Genomic DNA, 19,398 nt, shown 5'->3' with positions numbered 1-19,398 from the left:
AGGCAAACAAATGATAGTTAAATATACATGATAATCAAAAGGGTGAATGTTTACTAGTTTCAGTTATCTTTTAAAATAGTCATCTATTCGTCTTTTCTTGCTGGGGCTCTCTGAAAAGTCATCCTCCTGGTGGTTGACCGAGTCGGTCTGCTCAGTGTCCTCCCAGTCATTCACAGCCTCTAAAAGCATCGATTCATCCATATCCTCCTCTGTGAATGATCTCTGGAACATCTCTGTGATTCTTTGCTGTTTAGGGTCCTAAAAATCAGTGAAGCAGATATGGGTCATTATTTATCAACATTGCATAGAAAAGGTACTACTGTACTATACATTGTATTATGCATAAAATGTGCAGGCAATTAAAATCTAAAAAATCTAAATTTGTTCTACATGCATATACCCACACAAGTATACCTAATAAAATGTTAAATACAGACACAATTAACTGTATATGGCATCGTTCCAACGGGCAGGAAAGACTGACATTTGACTAATGGCAAATAGAAAAAAACGCAACTTTTTTCTAAAGAAGAGACAAGTCAAGTGTTGTACAGCTGTGCTGTTTAATATGTTTCGGTTTTGTTTTACTTAATTGAATAAGCATTAACATATGTACCCAACAAGCAGCTACAGTTAATATCACAGGGATTTACAGTATATACTGTATCAGATGGTGCTTTAACTATGACAATAACAGACAAGCTACTAATATCAGGAAAGTCTGTGACTGTGTGGCAGTCCTACTGTCCATCCAACACTGACGCATACCTAATGTGCTATTCGATGATGGTTTGGGAAATACCTCCTCATTCCCTTCATTTTTTTCCGAATGTTCCTGTAGCCAAAATAATTTGGTTAAAAGGACTTGGGCAGGCACGTATGAGGGCTGTCCATAAAGTAAAGCAAAAGTGGGCATAACTTTATTATTAACTGACAGGTTGTTCAAATTGTTGGTAGAGTACGTCAACATCTGTACAAAGGTGCTACATTCATCATGAGCAATGCATTTGCGCCACTGTTGATCCCAGCTCTCCTTAAATCCTTTTAAATATCCCGTGTCGCAGTTGATGGCCTCCCACTGCGTGTTTTGTCTTCAACGCTGATTTCCCTTTCTTTAAACTTCTTTATCCATCTGTGCACACTGCTCTTGTCAATTGTGTCATCTTAATAAAACATTCTGTAGCGCAATGGGAGACCTTCTTTTGAATTACTTTTGGTACAGCCCTCATATGTAGCATTTTCCCCCTCAGGTTCCCCTCTAGCTGCAACTTGACAAGATAATCCCTGCTGCACTCATTAACACACATACTATGTTAGCCTTAGGATTTAAGCAGTCATTTTTCCACGAGTTGATGGGTCCAAAAACTTTTCTCACCCTGCTGTGGAAGCTGGCACACTCTGCCTTGTCTGAAATATTGGACTCGGATAAGCCAACCTGTTCTAGAACATTCATCTTTTCCTGGATCATTGGCCTAGAAATTTTGGACACAAGTCAGTGTTACTGAGACAAAGCCAATAAAAAGAGACTGATGTAGTATTTCAGATCCAAGTACAGTACATTGAATTACCAGAGATAGTCATCAGCTGTGCCTTTGGCTACAAGGTAGTGAATGTCCACACTCCTGGTCTGACCAATACGGTGCACTCTGTCTTCTGCTTGAACTAATATCTATAAATGTGGAGGGGGAAGAAACACAAGCCTTTATATAAGATATGCAGCAACATAATCAGATGAATATTTCGGTCTGATGCGTAAACAAAAAATGCTTTTATAATTAGAAAGAGTGGGAAAAAATCAATTATGTTATTAGAATTCTGTTCTAGGGAATATTACCAAGTCTCTTTAAAAGATGTCAAATTTACATTAAGCAAAATGAAAGTGGGGAAACGTCTGCCAAAAGCTTTACTACAACAAACCTTATTCATCACTTAAGAAAAATGAAACCATAAATAATTAGAGTATAAAAAGTTATTTGGCAGCAGCTAAATCTTAGTCGAACCTCTACAACCAACTACAGCAAAAGACCTCAACTTGGTCGCCGTGGGTTTCGAACTGTAGTTCAATGACAAAACCACTGAGCTGCCCTGAGCATGACAAATACTTTTTTTTTTTAATGCTCAGTGCATTTATGTTTTGTTAATCATTAAAACAGCCTTGTTCCATGTGCTGCACATTATAACAAGTATTTTTTCTACTTTAAATAGTACATAAATAAAAACAGAACACTTTAAATTGAAGATCCCAATAACCCACACAAACCCATGACTCAAATTTTTAATCGGCCCTAAAAACCCTGATTGAAGCCCCTTATTTAAGGTCTTAAATTTATACAAAGATCTCTTGTCCATTGCAAATCATAATTAATACAGATATAGTGAGAGTAATAAAAGAAACTACCAAATCTGACAATTAAACAACTAACATGGCATATTTTATTTTTGATAATTTGTACAAATTTCCCTCACTATTCCTGTACACCATCTTTAATCTCATTACAGAAGTGAATCCCACTGTGATTAAACAGAAGACATTTTCCACCGTTAAGCAGAAGTCAAAAAGCATGTTGGATGACTCACAAAATGCCAAAAAAAATCAATACGGCGCCTGACTGAATAAAAAAAAAACGTGACAGGTTTCCACCGTCACAGAATCACACTAACCCCTGGGTTCCAGAAGAGTTCTGCGAACACGACAAGGTCGGCAGTATGCAGAGTGAGACCCATATTGGCAGCTGTGATGGAGAGCACAGCCACACAGCTCTGCTCAGAGAACTGGAACTTCTCACACAGCTGCTGGCGCTCGGCTGAGGGTGTAGACCCGTCGATACGGATATGACTGATTCCCTGTGGCGTGGAAGAGAAGATAAAAACTGTCAAGACAAAACAACAGGCATCCATCTTCAGAGCTGATACACATTCCAGGATACATTTCAAGTCACATTACAGTGAGTTTCGGTCCACTAATTTAACTGGACAAGTGGCATTAGAGAAGTGCTGATAAATATATAGAAAGGCACATCTCTCTGCTTATGTGTTTATTACTTAAAATTCCAATTCTAGCTAAAAAAAAAAAAAAAATTAGAGAAAAAAAAAAAACAATATTTGACTTTGTTGCATATTACCATATGTAAAAATTTGTTTACTGAATAATAGCACTCTCGTAAAGTATTGCTTAAACAAGATGGGTGTATATTAAAAAACATTAAGTGTCAGGTCAAAGTTGCTTTTTACAACAGAATTTCTGCAATCAATTAAGCCTCTGGGGGTTTCTTTTTTCTTTGGATTCGCTTAATGAGAGCCCGAAATATCCAAATCTCCTTCCTGACCTTATCTGTGAGTTCTTTAGTTATGCTGTCCAGGACTCGTTTGTGATGCGCAAACACCAGAAACTTATCTCGGCCACACTCCAGCATGTCTGAAATGTACTCCCTAAAATTAAAAACAAATAATATTCAATTTAGGCATGGTAAGTCGATTTAAATAAATAAATAAATAAATAAGCAAGTAAATAAGGATTAAACCAGTAATTAGTAAAGGCAACAGCTCAGCATTTCACAGTTCAGGGTTTGTTCCATCTGGAGTCTAGGATCTGATTCAGGAATCAACAGGTAGTAAAAGTGAAAATGAACATGACAAACTCACAGGATGGCTCGAATCTTGGCCTCTGCTGTATGGTTAAAAAAAACCAGAAGAGCCTCCTTCTCTTTCATTTTCTGCAAAAAACAGAAATAAAATCCCCATTCACTTACAGGGTGCAAATAACATTATATGTTGATATAAGGTACACTCACTGGCAAGTCCTTGCAGTTCCTACTATATGCACAATTGTAAAGTCTTTTATACAACCATTAGTCCCGACCAAGTAATTTGACTGGACAAGAGAAATTCTTTAAGTGCAGCTAATGAGTACAATTAAACCTTGGATTGCAAGCATAATTCATTCTGGAAGCATCTGCTCTTTACCTTTGAAAATAATTGTGGCTGAAATAAGATGAGAAAGGAGAGAAGGAAGGGAGCTACTGTGTAGGACGACCTTCACACACCCATGCACAAACACACACAGATGGTACACACTCACTAACTGAATTACTTCTCGACATCTTTAACAAGGAAGCTATCTAATGACATGAGCTTTTGCCTCTTTTTGAGGATTTCACGGAAATGTGAGGTTGCATTGTAGCTGAACAGATTCATCTCCCGCACTGTTACAGACTATTTTTCTTCACGGCAGTACAGTTACAAAAAAACGGTCACTACACTTAGACACAAAATTAAAAAAAATTGCTTTACTGATGTTGACTATATGAGTGACGCACGAGCACTAAGACTAAGCATAGGAGACGCCTACCCACAATCCCACAGCAGGAGAAAGAAGAACCATTTGCTCAGTTGTGATCACATGATATTTATTAAATAAAAGTTCCTAAAAAATCTTGCTTGTAGTTAAGTAAAGTTACTCGCAGTGCAAGCTTCCACTGTACAACTATCATTTACTCCAACATAGTGCATTACCTTTCCATTTTACAATATTACACTTAAGAGCGTGCTTGGCATGCTGAATATCAGCACTGCTGTGATATCATCAGTATTGGGGCTGCGCCCTTGTGCCTATTGTGGCATCACATCCGTGCTGGTGTTCAATTCTGCTTGACAACATGTGTCCTTTATAGAAAGTTTTATGAAGTTTTATGATTAAAATGTGTTTTTCTACTCAAAAAGAAATAGCACTTTTTAATGTGAAGGATGAGAGCTGCATTTAAAAATTGCAGGGATTTAACAATTCTACTGACAAGACAGGAGTCTCATTATTATCTCTTCTAGTCTAGTCTATCTGTAGACTGATAATTATTCACATTCCTCATTTATTATTCACAAGGTCAGTGCTGAAATACTTGGTGGTTACCTCAGTGAGTTCATTCTATAGGCTTAATTTGTGGTCTTTAAATAGCATTTAAATATTGTAACGTCATCCACTGGCATCTTTAGAAAGCACACTAATGAGCTAGAACTGCCTGTTTTTTGTTTGTTTTTAGTTTATTAAATTTTTATTTCAGTTTTTCACACTCACCATTCTACACACAATACTCTACAATGGCAAAGCAAAAACAGGTGTTTAAAGTGTTTTGTTAATTTATATAAAAATAAAGACTGAAATATCTCATTTACATAAGTAGATTCAAACCCTTTGTTATGACACCTGCAGTTGAGCTCTGGTGCATCCTACTCGCATCAATGGTCCTTCTGCAGCATTCAATCCATTTTAAGAGTAGTGCAAAACATAAAATGTGAAAATTTGAATAGGTCCGAAAACTTTGTGTTTTTTCAGTGTATTTAATCTTTCGCTGAAAATAACTTTCCATATTTTGACTGCTTGCCAGAAAATCAGCCACTGTGACACATGTCGTTTTTTTCTTAGACCGCCACACAATTATAAGGCCCTACTATGTACGACTCTAAAAATATTGACCATCTGCTGCCATAAACAATTTTGTCTGTCCCACCTCTGACCACCTACAGTACCAGTAGAAAATGGACCACTGTATTACCATCACTGACATGGTATTATTTGCGTGGTGAACTATTTTTAACACAGCTCTGGCATAAACTTGGTGGTGGTGTGTATTGCTGGTATGAGTGCCACTTACATTATGGCATCCTTTGGCCAGTTCTTTGGCTGCAGCTGAGAGTGCAGCTTTTGTTCGGGCGTTGATGCCGTCTGTAGTAACAGTGACGACCTTGCGCTGTTTGGCAGGAAGCTGTGAGAGTACGTCGGATTTTAATCGCCTCAACATGAGACTCTCCTCTAACAACAACTTTAATTCGGCCAAATTAGAGGAGCCGGAATAGTCCCAACCCCAGGGGAGCTACAGAAACGCAGGGGTGGTAGAGAATATGTGAGAGACAGCAAGGGAGAGAGAGGATACCATGTGAATATTGAAATACTGTAAAGTAAGACACAGATTGAGTATTTAATTAATTAGAGCAATGTTAAACACACCCTATTATAATATTTAACACAAAGCAGTGAGGTGACCTTATTTAAGCTGATTAAACCCCCCTGAGATAGTTACGGTACCTGCTTAGCATTACAATATCTCAATCCAAAATCATGGAAACGGGGAAAAAGTGTTGGCCTCACAGCCAGAATCTGTGTGTAGAGCTCAGCTGGACGGGACATAGCAGGAGTTCCTGACAGCAGGATCACTCTTTTAGCAGTCTGCCATATTCACAACGCAAGAGAAGGGGGAAAAAGCTTTTAATAACCATGCAATAATTTAAATAGTAGGCATTTAAATAAGCAAAACGAAGCATATTTGTATACATACATTTTATATATACAGTAGCTAATATACATATATATACTGTACATGCATGCAAATACAGTACAGTTAAAATGTTTGGATACACCATCTTAAATTTTATTCTTTGCCACTGACAACACTGAAATTACGTCAGAATAAATATCCAAGTGTGTAGTCAACACAAAAAGGCCTAAGATAACCAACAATATGTTTTATATTTTTACTCTTCAAAGTAGCCACCTATTAATTTGATGAAAGCATTGCACACTCTTGCCATTCTCTCAGTCAGCCTCCTGAGGTAGTCACCTGGAACATTCTCCCACAATGCTGAAGTAGTTCTCAAAGGTATTTTTTCTTCATTCTCCTTTTTCTTTATGCTGCTTTTCCGTCATTCTCCAGTAAAAATTCATCTCAAACCATCTCAATTGGTTTTCAATTTAATTAACAGTCTGTTCACTCTCTCTACTACTAACAAAGACACAACAGTTAGATCCAAGAAAATTTGGACTCATGAGACCAAAGGACAGTTTTTCACTGATCTAATGTCCATTCCTTGTGTTTTTTGGCCTAAGACAGTTTCTTCTGTTTGTTGTTCTCTCAAAGTAATCTTTTTTTCTTTGTTGCAATTCGACCATGAAGGCTTGACTCTCACACTAGATGACGAAATACTGTATGTCTGCTGCTTGAACTCCGAGAAGCATTTATGCGGGCTCTAATCTAAGGTGATTTAGACCACGTGTGTGCTGTAAATCGTTGGTTTCTAATGGTGGTCATTTTAATGAACTGCAAATGCTAATCCTCTGCAGTAGAGGTAGCTCTTGGTCTTTCTTTCCTGGGATGGTCCTCATGAGAGCCAGTTCCTCTTAGAGTTTGCCTATTTTGGTGACTACACTTGGGAATACATTCAAAGTTCTAGAGTTTCAGATTGCCTAACTTTCATTTCTTAATGGAAATAATGATAGACTGTCACTTAAATAAGTGTTTCCTGCCATGATATGGATTTGTACAGGAGGTGTAGTAGAAAAAATATGGCTATTGACTCTGTACCCACCCTTCCGCTGCACAAGTCAACTGATTGTCTAAAGCATTAAAAAGGCAACAAATTTCACAAATGAATTCTTGATAAAGCACGCCTTTGTACTAAATGTGAATCTGATAAAAGAATGTCATGAGTGTGGCAAGCTGTCATCAAAGCTAAATGCAGCTTCTTTGGACAATCTAAATTATGAACCATATTCTGGATTGTTTAAACGTTTTTTTTTTTTTGGTTTACTACATAATTCAATACGTGCTCTTTCTTAATTTAAATGTCTTCAGGATAAAAAAAAAAAACACTAAACCAGAAGGTGTGTCCAAACTTTTGACTGGTAGTGTATATTTACTTATTATGAAACTAAATTCAATGTCGTAGATTAACTATTTTATTGCAACAGGTTGTAAAGTGCCTAAAGATACAATGTAAAAATCGGTTGTTTATGTAACAACCTCAGCAGTAACCTAATTTCCCCTCCCGTCTGTTCCAAGCACGCAGCATTCAGCATCACCAGTATACTAAACATCGGGCTGATCATCAATATGTTTCTTACTGGTTTATGCCTTAAGTTAGATAATGTTTTATGCTTGAATGATTCATAGGTCAATGTGTGGTTTAAACAAGAAAGAGTACTGTACACTGGAATTGGTCAGGTACATGGACTAGATTAAAAATGAGAGGCAAAAAACTTGCCAAAAAATTGAGGGCAATAAAGTGATTCAGCATGCCAGGAAAACTACAGTAAAATACAAGAAAGTTTGGCTCTTTCGAAGCAAAATATGAAGAAATGTGGGTGACTTAAAACTTTTGCACAATAATTTATCTTTCAGTGTGCTTAAAACATCTCAAACCACTATAAGCAATACTGAAGACTATGGTGAATAACAAACAGTCCAAAATCAAACTAATGAGTCATATTGGCTGGTGATAATAGGAGAATATTCATCACACCTTTAGCAGAGGAAGAGCAGCCTTACATCGAGCAGTTTTAATGTTCTTCAGGAAGTGAGACTCATCCTGCATGCACAGAGGAAGAAAGCAGGTCAGACAGTATTACCCAGCTATTTGTGTTAATGAATGGAACTGTCACTACAGAACTACAGCAAACAGGAAGAATACATATGAGTGATTAATGCAAATTCAAGGAAATCCTTTACATGTAGAATTTGTGTTTGCATAGGTTTTTAAACCACAGCACTGGTGAATTCTTAAGCATGACTGGTCAGGAGGTGTTATATACTGTACTATAAAAACCTTTTTTTTTTTTTTTTTAACAATAAGCTCTGACAAAAGTGAAAACTTAAATTCAAAACTCAGGTTTGTTATTAATGCATTTGCTTTAACATAAAAATACATATTTTTAAGATCTATAGTAAAAACCTTTTCAGGTACAGTAAAACCTTGGATTGTGTTCCGCAAGACGAGCGAAGATTTATAACAAATTTTGACTTGGAAAATGAACAAGTCTTGGTTTAAGAGTACCGAGTATCATGTATCACGCATTCGCTTCTTGTTTTTTAACACCGAGCATCACGTGATCACAACTGAGATAATGTTTTTTCTCTTTATTGTACTGCGAAATTGTGGGTAATCGTCTCCCCTGCTGGGTCTTAGTGCGCGTTTCTTACTGGTATAACTATAATACAGTGACCACATGTGTGTGTGTGTGTGTGTGTGTGGGTAACAAATATTTTATTTTGTGTCTGTATGCATGTGTGTACAGTGCGCATGTAAAGCAGAAGCGAGTCTCATTAGAGAGGTTAAAGATCTATTTTCTCTCTCTGCTCAAGGCTCAGCCTGCTCTTTGTGTCTGTGTGCGCATGTCATTGGACACTGTTGCCCGCATGCGCACACACACACAGCCCCCTCCTACTTTCACCTTCACAGACACACACACACACACTTTCTCTCTGCTCTACACAGAAACACTGCTCTGTCTTGATTATTTATGAACAGTAAAGTGCAGGTTAATTTGTTTTTACTTTACAGCTGTGAACGAATTATGCTCATAATCCAAGGTTCCACTGTACTTGTATGTATAGTCAGATATAAAGCTGTGACTTGCCTTGTTAGCTTTAAGTGAGGGGAAAAAAAATGAGGCCGGTAACAGAAAAACTTTTTTTACATTGTTTACGAATGTTTCACATTAAAAATAAATATACATGTGTAAAAAAAATAAATGATTACATTTTAAACATACACCTACTGGCAACCTGCTGTGATGTAAGAAGAAAAGAACAACACTTTAGGATGTGTTAGTATTAAACATAATAAGAATGTTAACGGTAACTAAAATTCAAGTATGGCCCATAGCCCATGTGAAATGGGACTTCCATGGCAAGTATGCATGTTCAGTAGAACGTAAAGGTTTAAAAAAACTTTAATGGCAGGAATGTATGATGTGAGGGTAAAGGTCAATGTACAGATTTTTTAGTCTGTTCCATTAAAAAGAAAAAGTCCACATAAATGCATTCCATAGTGTACACACAATTAGTATTTAATTAATTATTTAACTATATTGTGTACACTATGGAAAAACAACAACAGTATTTTTTTTATTAAGTAATTAAGTAATTAAAGTTATTATAAGAAGGCAATGTATCATACCATAATAAGCACACCAAATGGACTGGTTAAATCCTGCTTTCCCATCTTGCTAAGCAGGTCATAGCTGATGATGTTGACGAGACCAGAGCGAAGATTGTCTTTTCCTGTCACCACCACATTAATGCTGTCTGCTGCTACTGAGGGCAACCAGCGCCGTATCGCCTAACATACAACACGGAAAGACGATACATATTCTAATATAATACAGCATCAAAACAGATCGGAAAATAGTGTTACTTTCTGTACAATAAGCTAAATTCCAAACACAGTGTGAGGCTTTTTTGGGCTGCTGCATTATAATTTACCTCAGCCCAGGTGAAGCGTACGGACGATGGAGTAACTATTAGCAGTGGCCACTCCTTCCTGTAGTGGGCTGCAATACAGATGGCCTGCACCGTCTTCCCCAAGCCCATTTCATCAGCCAGGAGCAGACGGCCTTCTCTGCACACTGCGAAGCTGTGAAAACATATGAATCTTATACAGTTTACAGCCTCATCACACATTTTTTTTTAATGTTATGCCACTTAGTAGTTAATATTTGGACAAAATTTCTCTTTTAATAGTTTTTTTTTTTTCATTTTTTCAGAAACTGGTTACTTCTGCATAGTGATTCAGTGATGTCGAAGACTGAACAGGTGCTTTCTCTGAGACACACAAAGCCATCGGGTCTTTTAATCTGTCACTCACAAAACGTCATAAGCAGTTAAACACACTAAGTAAGGAAAGCTCCAATTGCCCAATCAAATTTGTGTATACATGAGCACAAAAAAGGGGCATTATTAGCCATGATGTAGGGGTCATCGACATACAGACTGTGGTTCATGTCTATTACAGTAAAAGAGAGAAAGAGCAGTCATGTGTAAAAGTTCGGGCCCTATCCTTTAATTCTACTTTTTGGTAAAAAAGTATGAGGAAGGCATCAGTTCATAGCAGGTCTTAATAGTAGGCAAATACCCCCTTATACAAACATACGAACAAAAACCTAACTTTTTTTTCTCACCATTATTTATTTAACAAACAGCCAAAAAAAATTATTAATTAATCATCAGTAGGTGTGCAGACCTCTATAAAAGCAGAGGTTTTGGCAATTTGCTCGTCTGGGCATTCAGGAGTGTATTAACACAATGCCAACAGGGAAAGACTTAAGCAATGGTCTTAAAAAAGCAACTGTTGCTCCACATCTATCTGGAAAGAGTTACAAAACAATTTCCAAACAATTTGAAGTTCAACAGTAAGAAAGATTATTCAAAAGTGGAAAGCATTCAGGGCAGTTGCCCATCTTCGCAGAAGTGAATGTCCTAGCACATTCACTTCAAGGTCAGACCACCCAATGCTCAAATTAATACAAAAACAACCTAAGAGCTACATCTCAAACCATACAGGCCTCACTGAGCATGTTGAATATTAAAGTCTATGACAGCACACCAAGACTAAACAAGTCGAGTTTGTTTGAAAGGGTTACCAGGAGAAAGTCTCTTTTGTATATAAGGAAAATGAATGAGTGAGAGGAAAACTGCATCTGAACAAACCACAAGGCTTCTGGAACAATGTCCTAGGGACAGTTGAGACCAAAGAGGAGCTGTTTGGCCTTAATGCCCAGAAAACCAAACAGCATTTTAGCAGAAATAACTCAGTCACAGGATATGGACACCTTGCAATCATTGAGTCGACCATGAACAACTTTGTATACCAGAGAAATCTAGAGGCAAATCTGGGGCCATCTGTCCCGACAGCTATAGCTTGCTTAAAATTTGTTCATGAAACAAGACAATGATCCAAAGCACACCAGTAAATCTACATCTAAATGGCTAAAAAAATAATATAATCAAGGTTTTGACCAAGTCAGAGTCCAGTAGTGCTGTGTTGAGACCTTAACAGTGCTATATATAAGAAGAACACAAAAACCTAAATAAGCTGAAGCAATGTTGTAAAGAAGAATGGACCGAAATTCCTCCACAACGATGTGAGAGACTAATGAAGTCATACAGGAAACAATTCCTTCAAGTTATTGATGCAAAAGGTGCATTTGACAAGAAAAACAATACTTCACAGCATGGTGGTCAGAGAAGTATGTTTATTCACCTTGAGTTCAAAACGTAGGCATGAGGTAATTATTGACATTCCACTATTTAATAATTTGGAACACACTTGCCATAAACACCTGCACATTTGTGTAACTACCCACTCAGCCAATCACATGTCAGTTAATCTAAAAACATGGGGGGAAACTGGGATCTCTTTGTGAGCTTTGACCCAAAGCATAGCTATTGTCGAATGAGCTGGTTTGATTTTTTTTTTAATGCTGATTTCTTGGCATTTCTGTAAACAGTTTAAAATTAATAGTGCAAAAAAAGTAAGCAGCAGCAATTGGGGCATTACTGAGGAGAAAGGTCAGACTACTTCAAGGAGACATTATTGCTACACTACTGGCCAACTGCCTTAAGGTTCGAGGTTTTAAAATGTTTTTCTGCTCACCATAGTTATAAAGAGTGCTTATTTCAGTTACTGTAGGCAAAGCTTTAAACTGTTAAGCCATTCAAGAGAACAGAAACCCTGTATTTTTAATCAAAATCTCTAAATTGGTGGACATTATTTTAATTTATGAAAAACAAGCTCTCAAAGCTTTGGTCTACATTAGTGCTACAGTCTAAAAGTCAGGAAGCATGTAGCACTTACTTGACACCATGTTGCTGAAAGGGCATGAGGCTACGTGTGAGAGTCATATCGATGCTCGAGAGATCAGCTTCAGGGATTTCTGCAGCTGTGGAAAGGCTCTTCTCAAACTGGGAGGAAAAGACCAGGAGCACAGCACGTGGTAACGGTTCGACCTCTACAGTTGCAATGTTGTTTAGAGTCTCCACTGATGACAGAGAGAAGTGACAACAGCTAATTAGGCAAGCACTAGGAGTGATAAGATGCATGAACGGCTAGGTACATAATTAGGTATAATGAACAGATTAACTGTGTAAACAGTAAACTGAATGATGTGTTTAACAAACTGCCAAAATGTGTGGCATTATTGGTGTATTATTTTGAACATTTGATCCATGCAGTCTGGTGATCCATTATTTTTCTGAACGTTATTTGTATTCATAAAACATATTTAAATAAATCAGATACCCACACAACTTTCCATAGTCCTCGAGTAGGAAACTCCATTTCCTTGTTTTCATGTCTTCAATAAAAAACAAAAAAAACAAAGTGAGAGAGTTTATGGGTGGATTAATGTTAAAAAGCTTATTCCTAATGTTTTCTGAATCCAAAAACTGGCAAGTGTATACGATTGTTCAACAATCCAATCGAAGGCATAACTCACCATAGTTTTTTGAAGGCATCTGTTTAAAGGCACCTATCACATCTGCATGGTATGTGATGTCCACTTCCAGACGAGAGCGAGATATAAGTGTGCATCTCCCCTTGACTGTGGCCCCAGGTTTCTGCCAGCCCTGGCACAGTTTCATCATAGCTGCCAATGCTGCGGAGTCTCTGGGACGAATGCTAGAGGCGGATAAATCCAAACCTTCCATCCCCTCCAGAGCCTTCAAAGACACTGAGGGCAGGCCTGCTACCTCCTCCACTGAGAGTAGAGAAAACACATAAGATTTACAGTCATCACTTCATTCACTATCATCACTTCAGGCTATCATGACAGGAAAATAATGTTCTTTGTGATTTATCGGTACTACACTGTTCCAACAAACAACTGGACTGAAATTAAAGGTGGGAAGTCATACTGGCATGATAGTATACCATCATAAGAGAATCATCTCTCATGCTGGGACAGTTCATCTTGGAATAGAATTCTCTTGAACTGTATTACAGAGAAAACTACCCTTAATTATTCATGGTAAGGGGGACAGTGTTACTCCCAGTTATACTCCAAAAGAAAAACTGGGTTATCATCCAGTGAATTTAAAGGTTGTATAACAATAATTGCCATACATTTTTATCAGCCAAAGCATCAAAGTCTTGTGTATGGGAGTGGGGTCATCCCCAAAGTCACCACACCATCAGGGTAGACTGCATAATGTTTAAACCTGATAAAGATGATAATTAAGAGATCATTAACTTTATATTGATCTGTAGTGCTGCTTTCCTCTCTACAAGTGCACCCAAACCATGCCAGCCAAATCCTGGTTTTAGAGCATCTGTCATTGAAAAGCATCTGAATGAGGTGTTAGAAACTATAATGCACTAGACTAGGCATATCAGCATAAGTCTGTGACTGCCTTTAAACAATATTTTACATTAGAAAATTTAACCAACCCCTTCTGATCAACCAGAATTCAAAAGCACAGCATTATAAATAAGAATACAGTGGGTATTTCAGAGTACAGCATAGTACATATAAAGCATATTTCGTTCCGGAAGTGTGATTATATCAAAGCAAATTTCCCCTTAAGAAATAAAGAAAACTCTGATGATTCGTTCCACAAGCCAAAAATATTTATATAAAAATTATTAACACAAAATATGAAGTAAAAATGAAACAAATTAGCCTCCACTTTACTTCCAAAATGAATTGTGTGTGGTGTGAGATATGAGAGGAAGAGGAGAAGGGGCAGGGGGTACAGTGTGCGGTATGACAACTGACTCACACATGCACGCACACAAACACACACTAACGGAATTACTGCTCTCTGTCAGAATACTAGAATCTTTAACAAGGAATAAGGATTTTGCGACGTTCCATTGTCGTTAAACAGAATCGTCTCCTGCACTGCTACAGACTTTTTAATCCCAGGAAACTTTAGCCACAAGGCGGGATACACCCTGTACAGGGTGCCAATCCATTGCAAGTCACACATGCACACACCACACACTCAGACACTATGGGAACTGGAAAGCGAATTACCCGGAGAAAACACCACGCACACAGACCCTCGGCGGGAATCGAACCCTCGACCCTGAAGGTGCGAGGCCACAGTACTAGCCACTAAGCCACCGTGTATGGCAATACAACAATATTCATGATATTGGATTGAGTTTCCATTCCGTTTTAATCACATTCACTGACTGCACACATGTGCTCAATCTAAACTTAAATGATGTGTAGAATTCATAGTGTCTGTATAGACATTTCATATACAGTATAAATCATAATGTGTCATTTCTAGCGTGCAAGACCTACTTAATTGCTTATAATCTTCAAGGCTGAAGTTCCACATCTTTGTGCCAGGATCTGCAATGAAAGTTACAATCGTGTAAAGACATATAATAATTACAATTAAAAGAACCCCCGTCATATAAATAAATAAATAAATTTTACAACCTGGAAATGTAATCTTAATTTATTTTTTTCACATTTCTTAAATAGCAAACATACATAGCATAATCAATCAATAAAGCTTTTAACAATTTTCTGGAAGTAATGCAGATCAGCGCTTACCATAGTTTCTGGAGGGAATGTTTTTAAACACGTTGATGAGCTCTGCGTTGTAGCTGACCTGTACTCTGAAGCGCTCATCTGAATGAGGAACACACTTTCCTCTCACACACACTGCAGCCTTCTTCTCAGAAACAGAAGAGCAAGATTCCAGAGGTTTGGTCATCTTCTCGTCTAAAGGCTGGGTGGGTGGCTTTACACTCTTTGCATAGAAGTTAGCCACTGTGGAAGCGGGCTTCGAACCACTGCCACCAGATTTTGGTTTAAGAGGTAAGAAACTAGTCGAAGGTGCTGGAGTGGTTTTTTTAGGGATGGGAAGTGGATCTGTGAACTGCGTCTGGAATAACAATTGGATCGAATTAATCAACTTGTTTACCATGGTCATGGTCTTCTTAATTGAAGTTTGAATTAAGTAAGAAATAAAGCGGTTTCTCTAAAACTCTGCTTTAACTTCGCTGTAAATCTTATTTATTATCAACGAAAAGAATGTGATATAAAAACTGCAGTATTAAATGTGAAACTCGGTCATTAAGGTTGCACAAGCCAGTGTAGTTTAGCGTCAGTCCCAAGTGCGAATTAATGAGGAGGATTGCATCAGGAAGGGTGTTACCTCAGGTACGGCTGGTCAGCAGGATATCTGTGAAAATCGGACTAAGAAAAAACAGAAAGAGGGGGTAGACATGTCGAGAGAGAAAGGGGAAATAAGGAAGAGTAAAAAAAGAGGGTAAAATAGGAACTTTGAATGTTGGCACTATAACTGGTAAAGGGAGAGAGCTAGCTGAGCAGAGAAAAGTAGATATACTGTTTGTACATGAGACCAAGTGGAAGGAAAGCAAGGCTAAGAACATTGGAGGTGGGTTCAAACCTTCAATACACTTTTGCCATACTTTTCCCTCAGTATTAGACCTACACCATTTTGCTTAGTGGTGGTTCTCTTAGTGGTGGTCTTCAGGATGACATTTGAGGTGCAAAAAAAAAAAGTGAGCACTGAACCCAGAGTGAGGACTGAACCCAGGATTAGATGGTGAAAGTCAAAGAAGAAAGAAGAAATTTTTGTGGGTTCAGAGCAGAAGTAGGTCAGGTACTGGGTAATGGTGAAGAGATGCTGGACAACTTTGCTTTACTGCAGAAGTAGTAAGGAAGACAGCTAGGAGGGTATGTGGCATGACATCAGGACAAAAAAAGGAGGATAAAAAAACTTGGCGGTAGAATAAGGAAGTACAGAAAGACATCAAGAGAGAGAGGTTTGAAAAAAAGAATTAAGATAGGTAAGATAAGGATAAGGACAGTAGACAGGAGTACAAGAAAATGCGATGTAAAGAGAAGAGGGAAGTAGCAAAAGCTAAGAAATGGGCGGATAGTGAGTTGTATGAGAAGCTAAACTCAAAGGAAGGAGAAAAAATATTTATATCGACTGGCCAGACAGAGAGGCTGAGCGGGGAAGTATGTACTACAGGCTAGGGTGATAAAAGATGCAGATGGAAATGCATTTCCTAGGGAAGAGAGTATTTTGAGAAAGTGGAGGGAGTATTTTACAGAGCTGATGAATAAAGAAGATGAATGAATCTCGTAAGCAACTCAACTCTCTTCAGAAGAGATGAAGAGATACTCTCTTCATTCCTTCTGAAGAGAGTTGAGTTGCTTACAAGATCATTTAGAAAGTAAGAGGATGCCTGATGAATGGGGAAAGGTGTTTTAGCTCCAATTTTTATAAAACAGGGAATATATGCAGAGCTGTAGCAACTACAAAGGCATAAAGCTGATGAGCCACACCATGAAGTTATGGGAAAGAGTAGTGGAAGCTATGTTGAGAAGAGAGGTGACGATCTGTGAGCAGCAGTATGGCGTCATGTCAAAAAGGAGCACCACAGATGCAAGGTTTGCTTTGAGAATGCTGATGGAGATGTACAGGATAGAAAAGGTCAGAAAGAGTTGCATTTTGTGTTGTTAGATCCAGAGAAAGCGTATGACGGTTCCCAGAGATGAAGTCAAGAGTGTCAGGGAAATACGTGAGGGTGGTGCAAGATATGTACAAGGACAGCGTTATTGTAGGTATGACTGGCTGATTTAAAGTAAAGGTGGGTCTGCACCAGGGATCTGCTCTTAGTCCCTTTCTGATTACAGTGGTGATGGATGGGTTAGACAAGCATCCTGGAGCTGCCTGGCAGGAGAATAAGAGGAAGGCTCAAGAGGAGGTTTATGGATGTGATGAGGGAGGACATGCAGGAGGTTGGAGTAACAAGGGAAGATGTGGTAGACAGAGATAGAGTCTAGTCCGCTGTGGCAACCCCTAACGAGAGCAGCCAAAAGAGGAAAATGATATTAAACCTTTAAGAAAAAGGGCTAAAAAATTGGGAGACGTGCAATAGTTCAATATCTGTGAATTTTAAACATTCAAAAAAATTTTACACAGTTGTACATCGGTGAATTGTATTTTGCATTTGTGAAATGTATATATATTATTATGTGTCTTTTGTGTGAATTATTAATGAGACTGTTTTGCTTCCAAAGAAACCAGTATACCCAGAGGAATCCCACCAAGCATGGTAAGAAAATACAAACTCCAGACAAACAGATGCATTTATAAATGCAAAAGATAATTAATTTTTAAAAATCTTGAGAGTCTGGCAATACATGAATTACAACACAAAAGTATCGGCATAAGTAACTTAATCGATTTTTTCCCCATCTCTATTATTTACCAGTAATATAGGCATGTAAGCATAGTATAATTCTTTATTCATGTCTACTTCCCAAATATGACCACATATTTTGCTTAGTATGCATACAGGTAAAAAAAATAATCAGATTGTGGTGCTATGACCAAAGACAACTCCTTTATAAAATAAATATTATAGAAGGTCATCCTTCTTCGTCTTCATCGTTGTTTAACAGTGGTTGGAATCTAAGAGTTTACACTACAGCCAGTTGTAAGTCCCATCCTCCCTCATGTTCTCGGCCTTTTAAAGCTGACTTCCCAGTCCAGACATCCTGAAAATCCTTCACGATGTAACATCTTTTTGATATACACATGATCATGATGAATGCAAATTATTCTGACATTATCCGGTGAACCCTAGGGACTTTGTGATGCATGCATGCATGAATGAATTAACTACTTTCGATTGTATACAATAGACAGATTGTACAGCCACATGCAGAGTGTTAGTTCCTTACCTTTCTCACACTGTGAGCCGTGCTACTTGCTGCAGGTTTTGAAGGAAAGCTCGGCTTGTACTTTGCATTTGCTCCTGCTGCAGTATGGGATTGGGGTTGACATGGCTTGTGTGGTGCAGTTACAGCTTGTGAATGTTGTTGTTGTTGTTGTTGTGTTCCCTGTGCAAGTCTCTCAGCTCTCCTTGCCAGTGCTCTCTGTCTGTTCTCCTCGATTTTCCTCTGCTGTTCTGCTGTTAGATTGCTGCTCGACATGTCTACAGAAATCAAGTCAACTAAACACCAGTCCTGTCTTCTGAGAAGCAGATGTCTCCATGAGTTGAGCCTGATCTCGCTAATAACCTTAACAACACATTGGAATTTTGCTAGCATTAGCTCAACATGGTTGTCTAAGAAAGAAATGACAGACTGATTATAAAACTCATTAATCTACATGGCATTTTCATACATATGGATGGAGCTGGTCCTCCACCTATCTTAGCTAGATTATCTACTTTTAGAATTACAGCTCGCAAATAACGGTTAAAAACAACAACTAATTCGATTCGAAAACCGATTCTTGTTTATACCCCAGGACGTGAATGTTCTACAGTAACCGATAAACAACGGTTATCACACATACCCCCTCCTTACTTAGCGTGTTTGCTAATCCTTCTTGCTCTGAACGTCAACTTAAAGCGCGTGACGGGCAGAAATGACGTAGCAAAACGTCCCTGCTACCTTTGATACGTCAACGCGTCCGCCATTTTGGATAGGGCAGTTTCAAGCGAAAATCAATGCGTGTCTATAGGGAGATCTTCACGTCCACCTGATAAAAGTGACAATACCTCGCGTTAATTTATATCTGAGTCGATGTAAAATGTAAATATATATATTCACACAATATTAAATAAAAT

General features: G+C 38.1%; 1 protein-coding gene across 3 annotated transcripts; it reads right to left on the bottom strand.

The window, feature by feature from the left end:
• Window positions 1-44: 44 nt before the first annotated feature.
• Window positions 45-19,174, bottom strand: smarcal1 (SWI/SNF related, matrix associated, actin dependent regulator of chromatin, subfamily a-like 1). 3 transcript variants are annotated; one of them, XM_053496371.1, is made up of 18 exons: window positions 19,125-19,153; window positions 18,506-18,844; window positions 15,332-15,665; window positions 15,074-15,124; window positions 13,259-13,519; window positions 13,067-13,117; window positions 12,619-12,802; window positions 10,248-10,398; window positions 9,943-10,104; window positions 8,287-8,352; window positions 6,077-6,217; window positions 5,646-5,864; window positions 3,643-3,713; window positions 3,327-3,429; window positions 2,662-2,844; window positions 1,569-1,669; window positions 1,376-1,472; window positions 45-258 (listed from the first exon to the last, which is right to left on the bottom strand). In XM_053496371.1, the coding sequence occupies exons 2-18, from the start codon at window positions 18,755-18,757 to the stop codon at window positions 64-66; spliced, it is 2,622 nt and encodes an 873-aa protein (XP_053352346.1). In that variant the 5' UTR covers window positions 18,758-18,844; window positions 19,125-19,153; the 3' UTR covers window positions 45-63. The 3 variants fall into 3 exon arrangements, with proteins under 3 accessions (XP_053352346.1, XP_053352347.1, XP_053352345.1); XM_053496372.1 differs by having other exon boundaries at window positions 19,136-19,150; XM_053496370.1 differs by having other exon boundaries at window positions 18,506-19,174.
• Window positions 19,175-19,398: the final 224 nt, after the last annotated feature.

This window comes from Clarias gariepinus, chromosome 5 (genome assembly GCF_024256425.1).
Source record: "Clarias gariepinus isolate MV-2021 ecotype Netherlands chromosome 5, CGAR_prim_01v2, whole genome shotgun sequence".
Taxonomy (NCBI): Eukaryota; Metazoa; Chordata; class Actinopteri; order Siluriformes; family Clariidae; genus Clarias; species Clarias gariepinus.
The sequence above is the reverse complement of the archived record's forward strand: the minus strand, read 5'-3'. Positions and strand labels throughout refer to the sequence as shown.

What these genes read in the sequence shown, in the direction of transcription:
- smarcal1 (XM_053496370.1), bottom strand. Translation starts at nt 18,874, where the DNA reads ATGCTAGCAAAATTCCAATGTGTTGTTAAGGTTATTAGCGAGATCAGG. An exon ending in TTTCAGCAACATGGTGTCAA is followed by an intron (nt 10,399 to 12,618) that starts GTAAGTGCTACA and finishes ATGTTTTCACAG; the next exon opens with CTTCGCAGTGTGCAGAGAAG. An exon ending in AACTCTTCTGGAACCCAGGG is followed by an intron (nt 1,670 to 2,661) that starts GTTAGTGTGATT and finishes CCACATTTATAG; the next exon opens with ATATTAGTTCAAGCAGAAGA.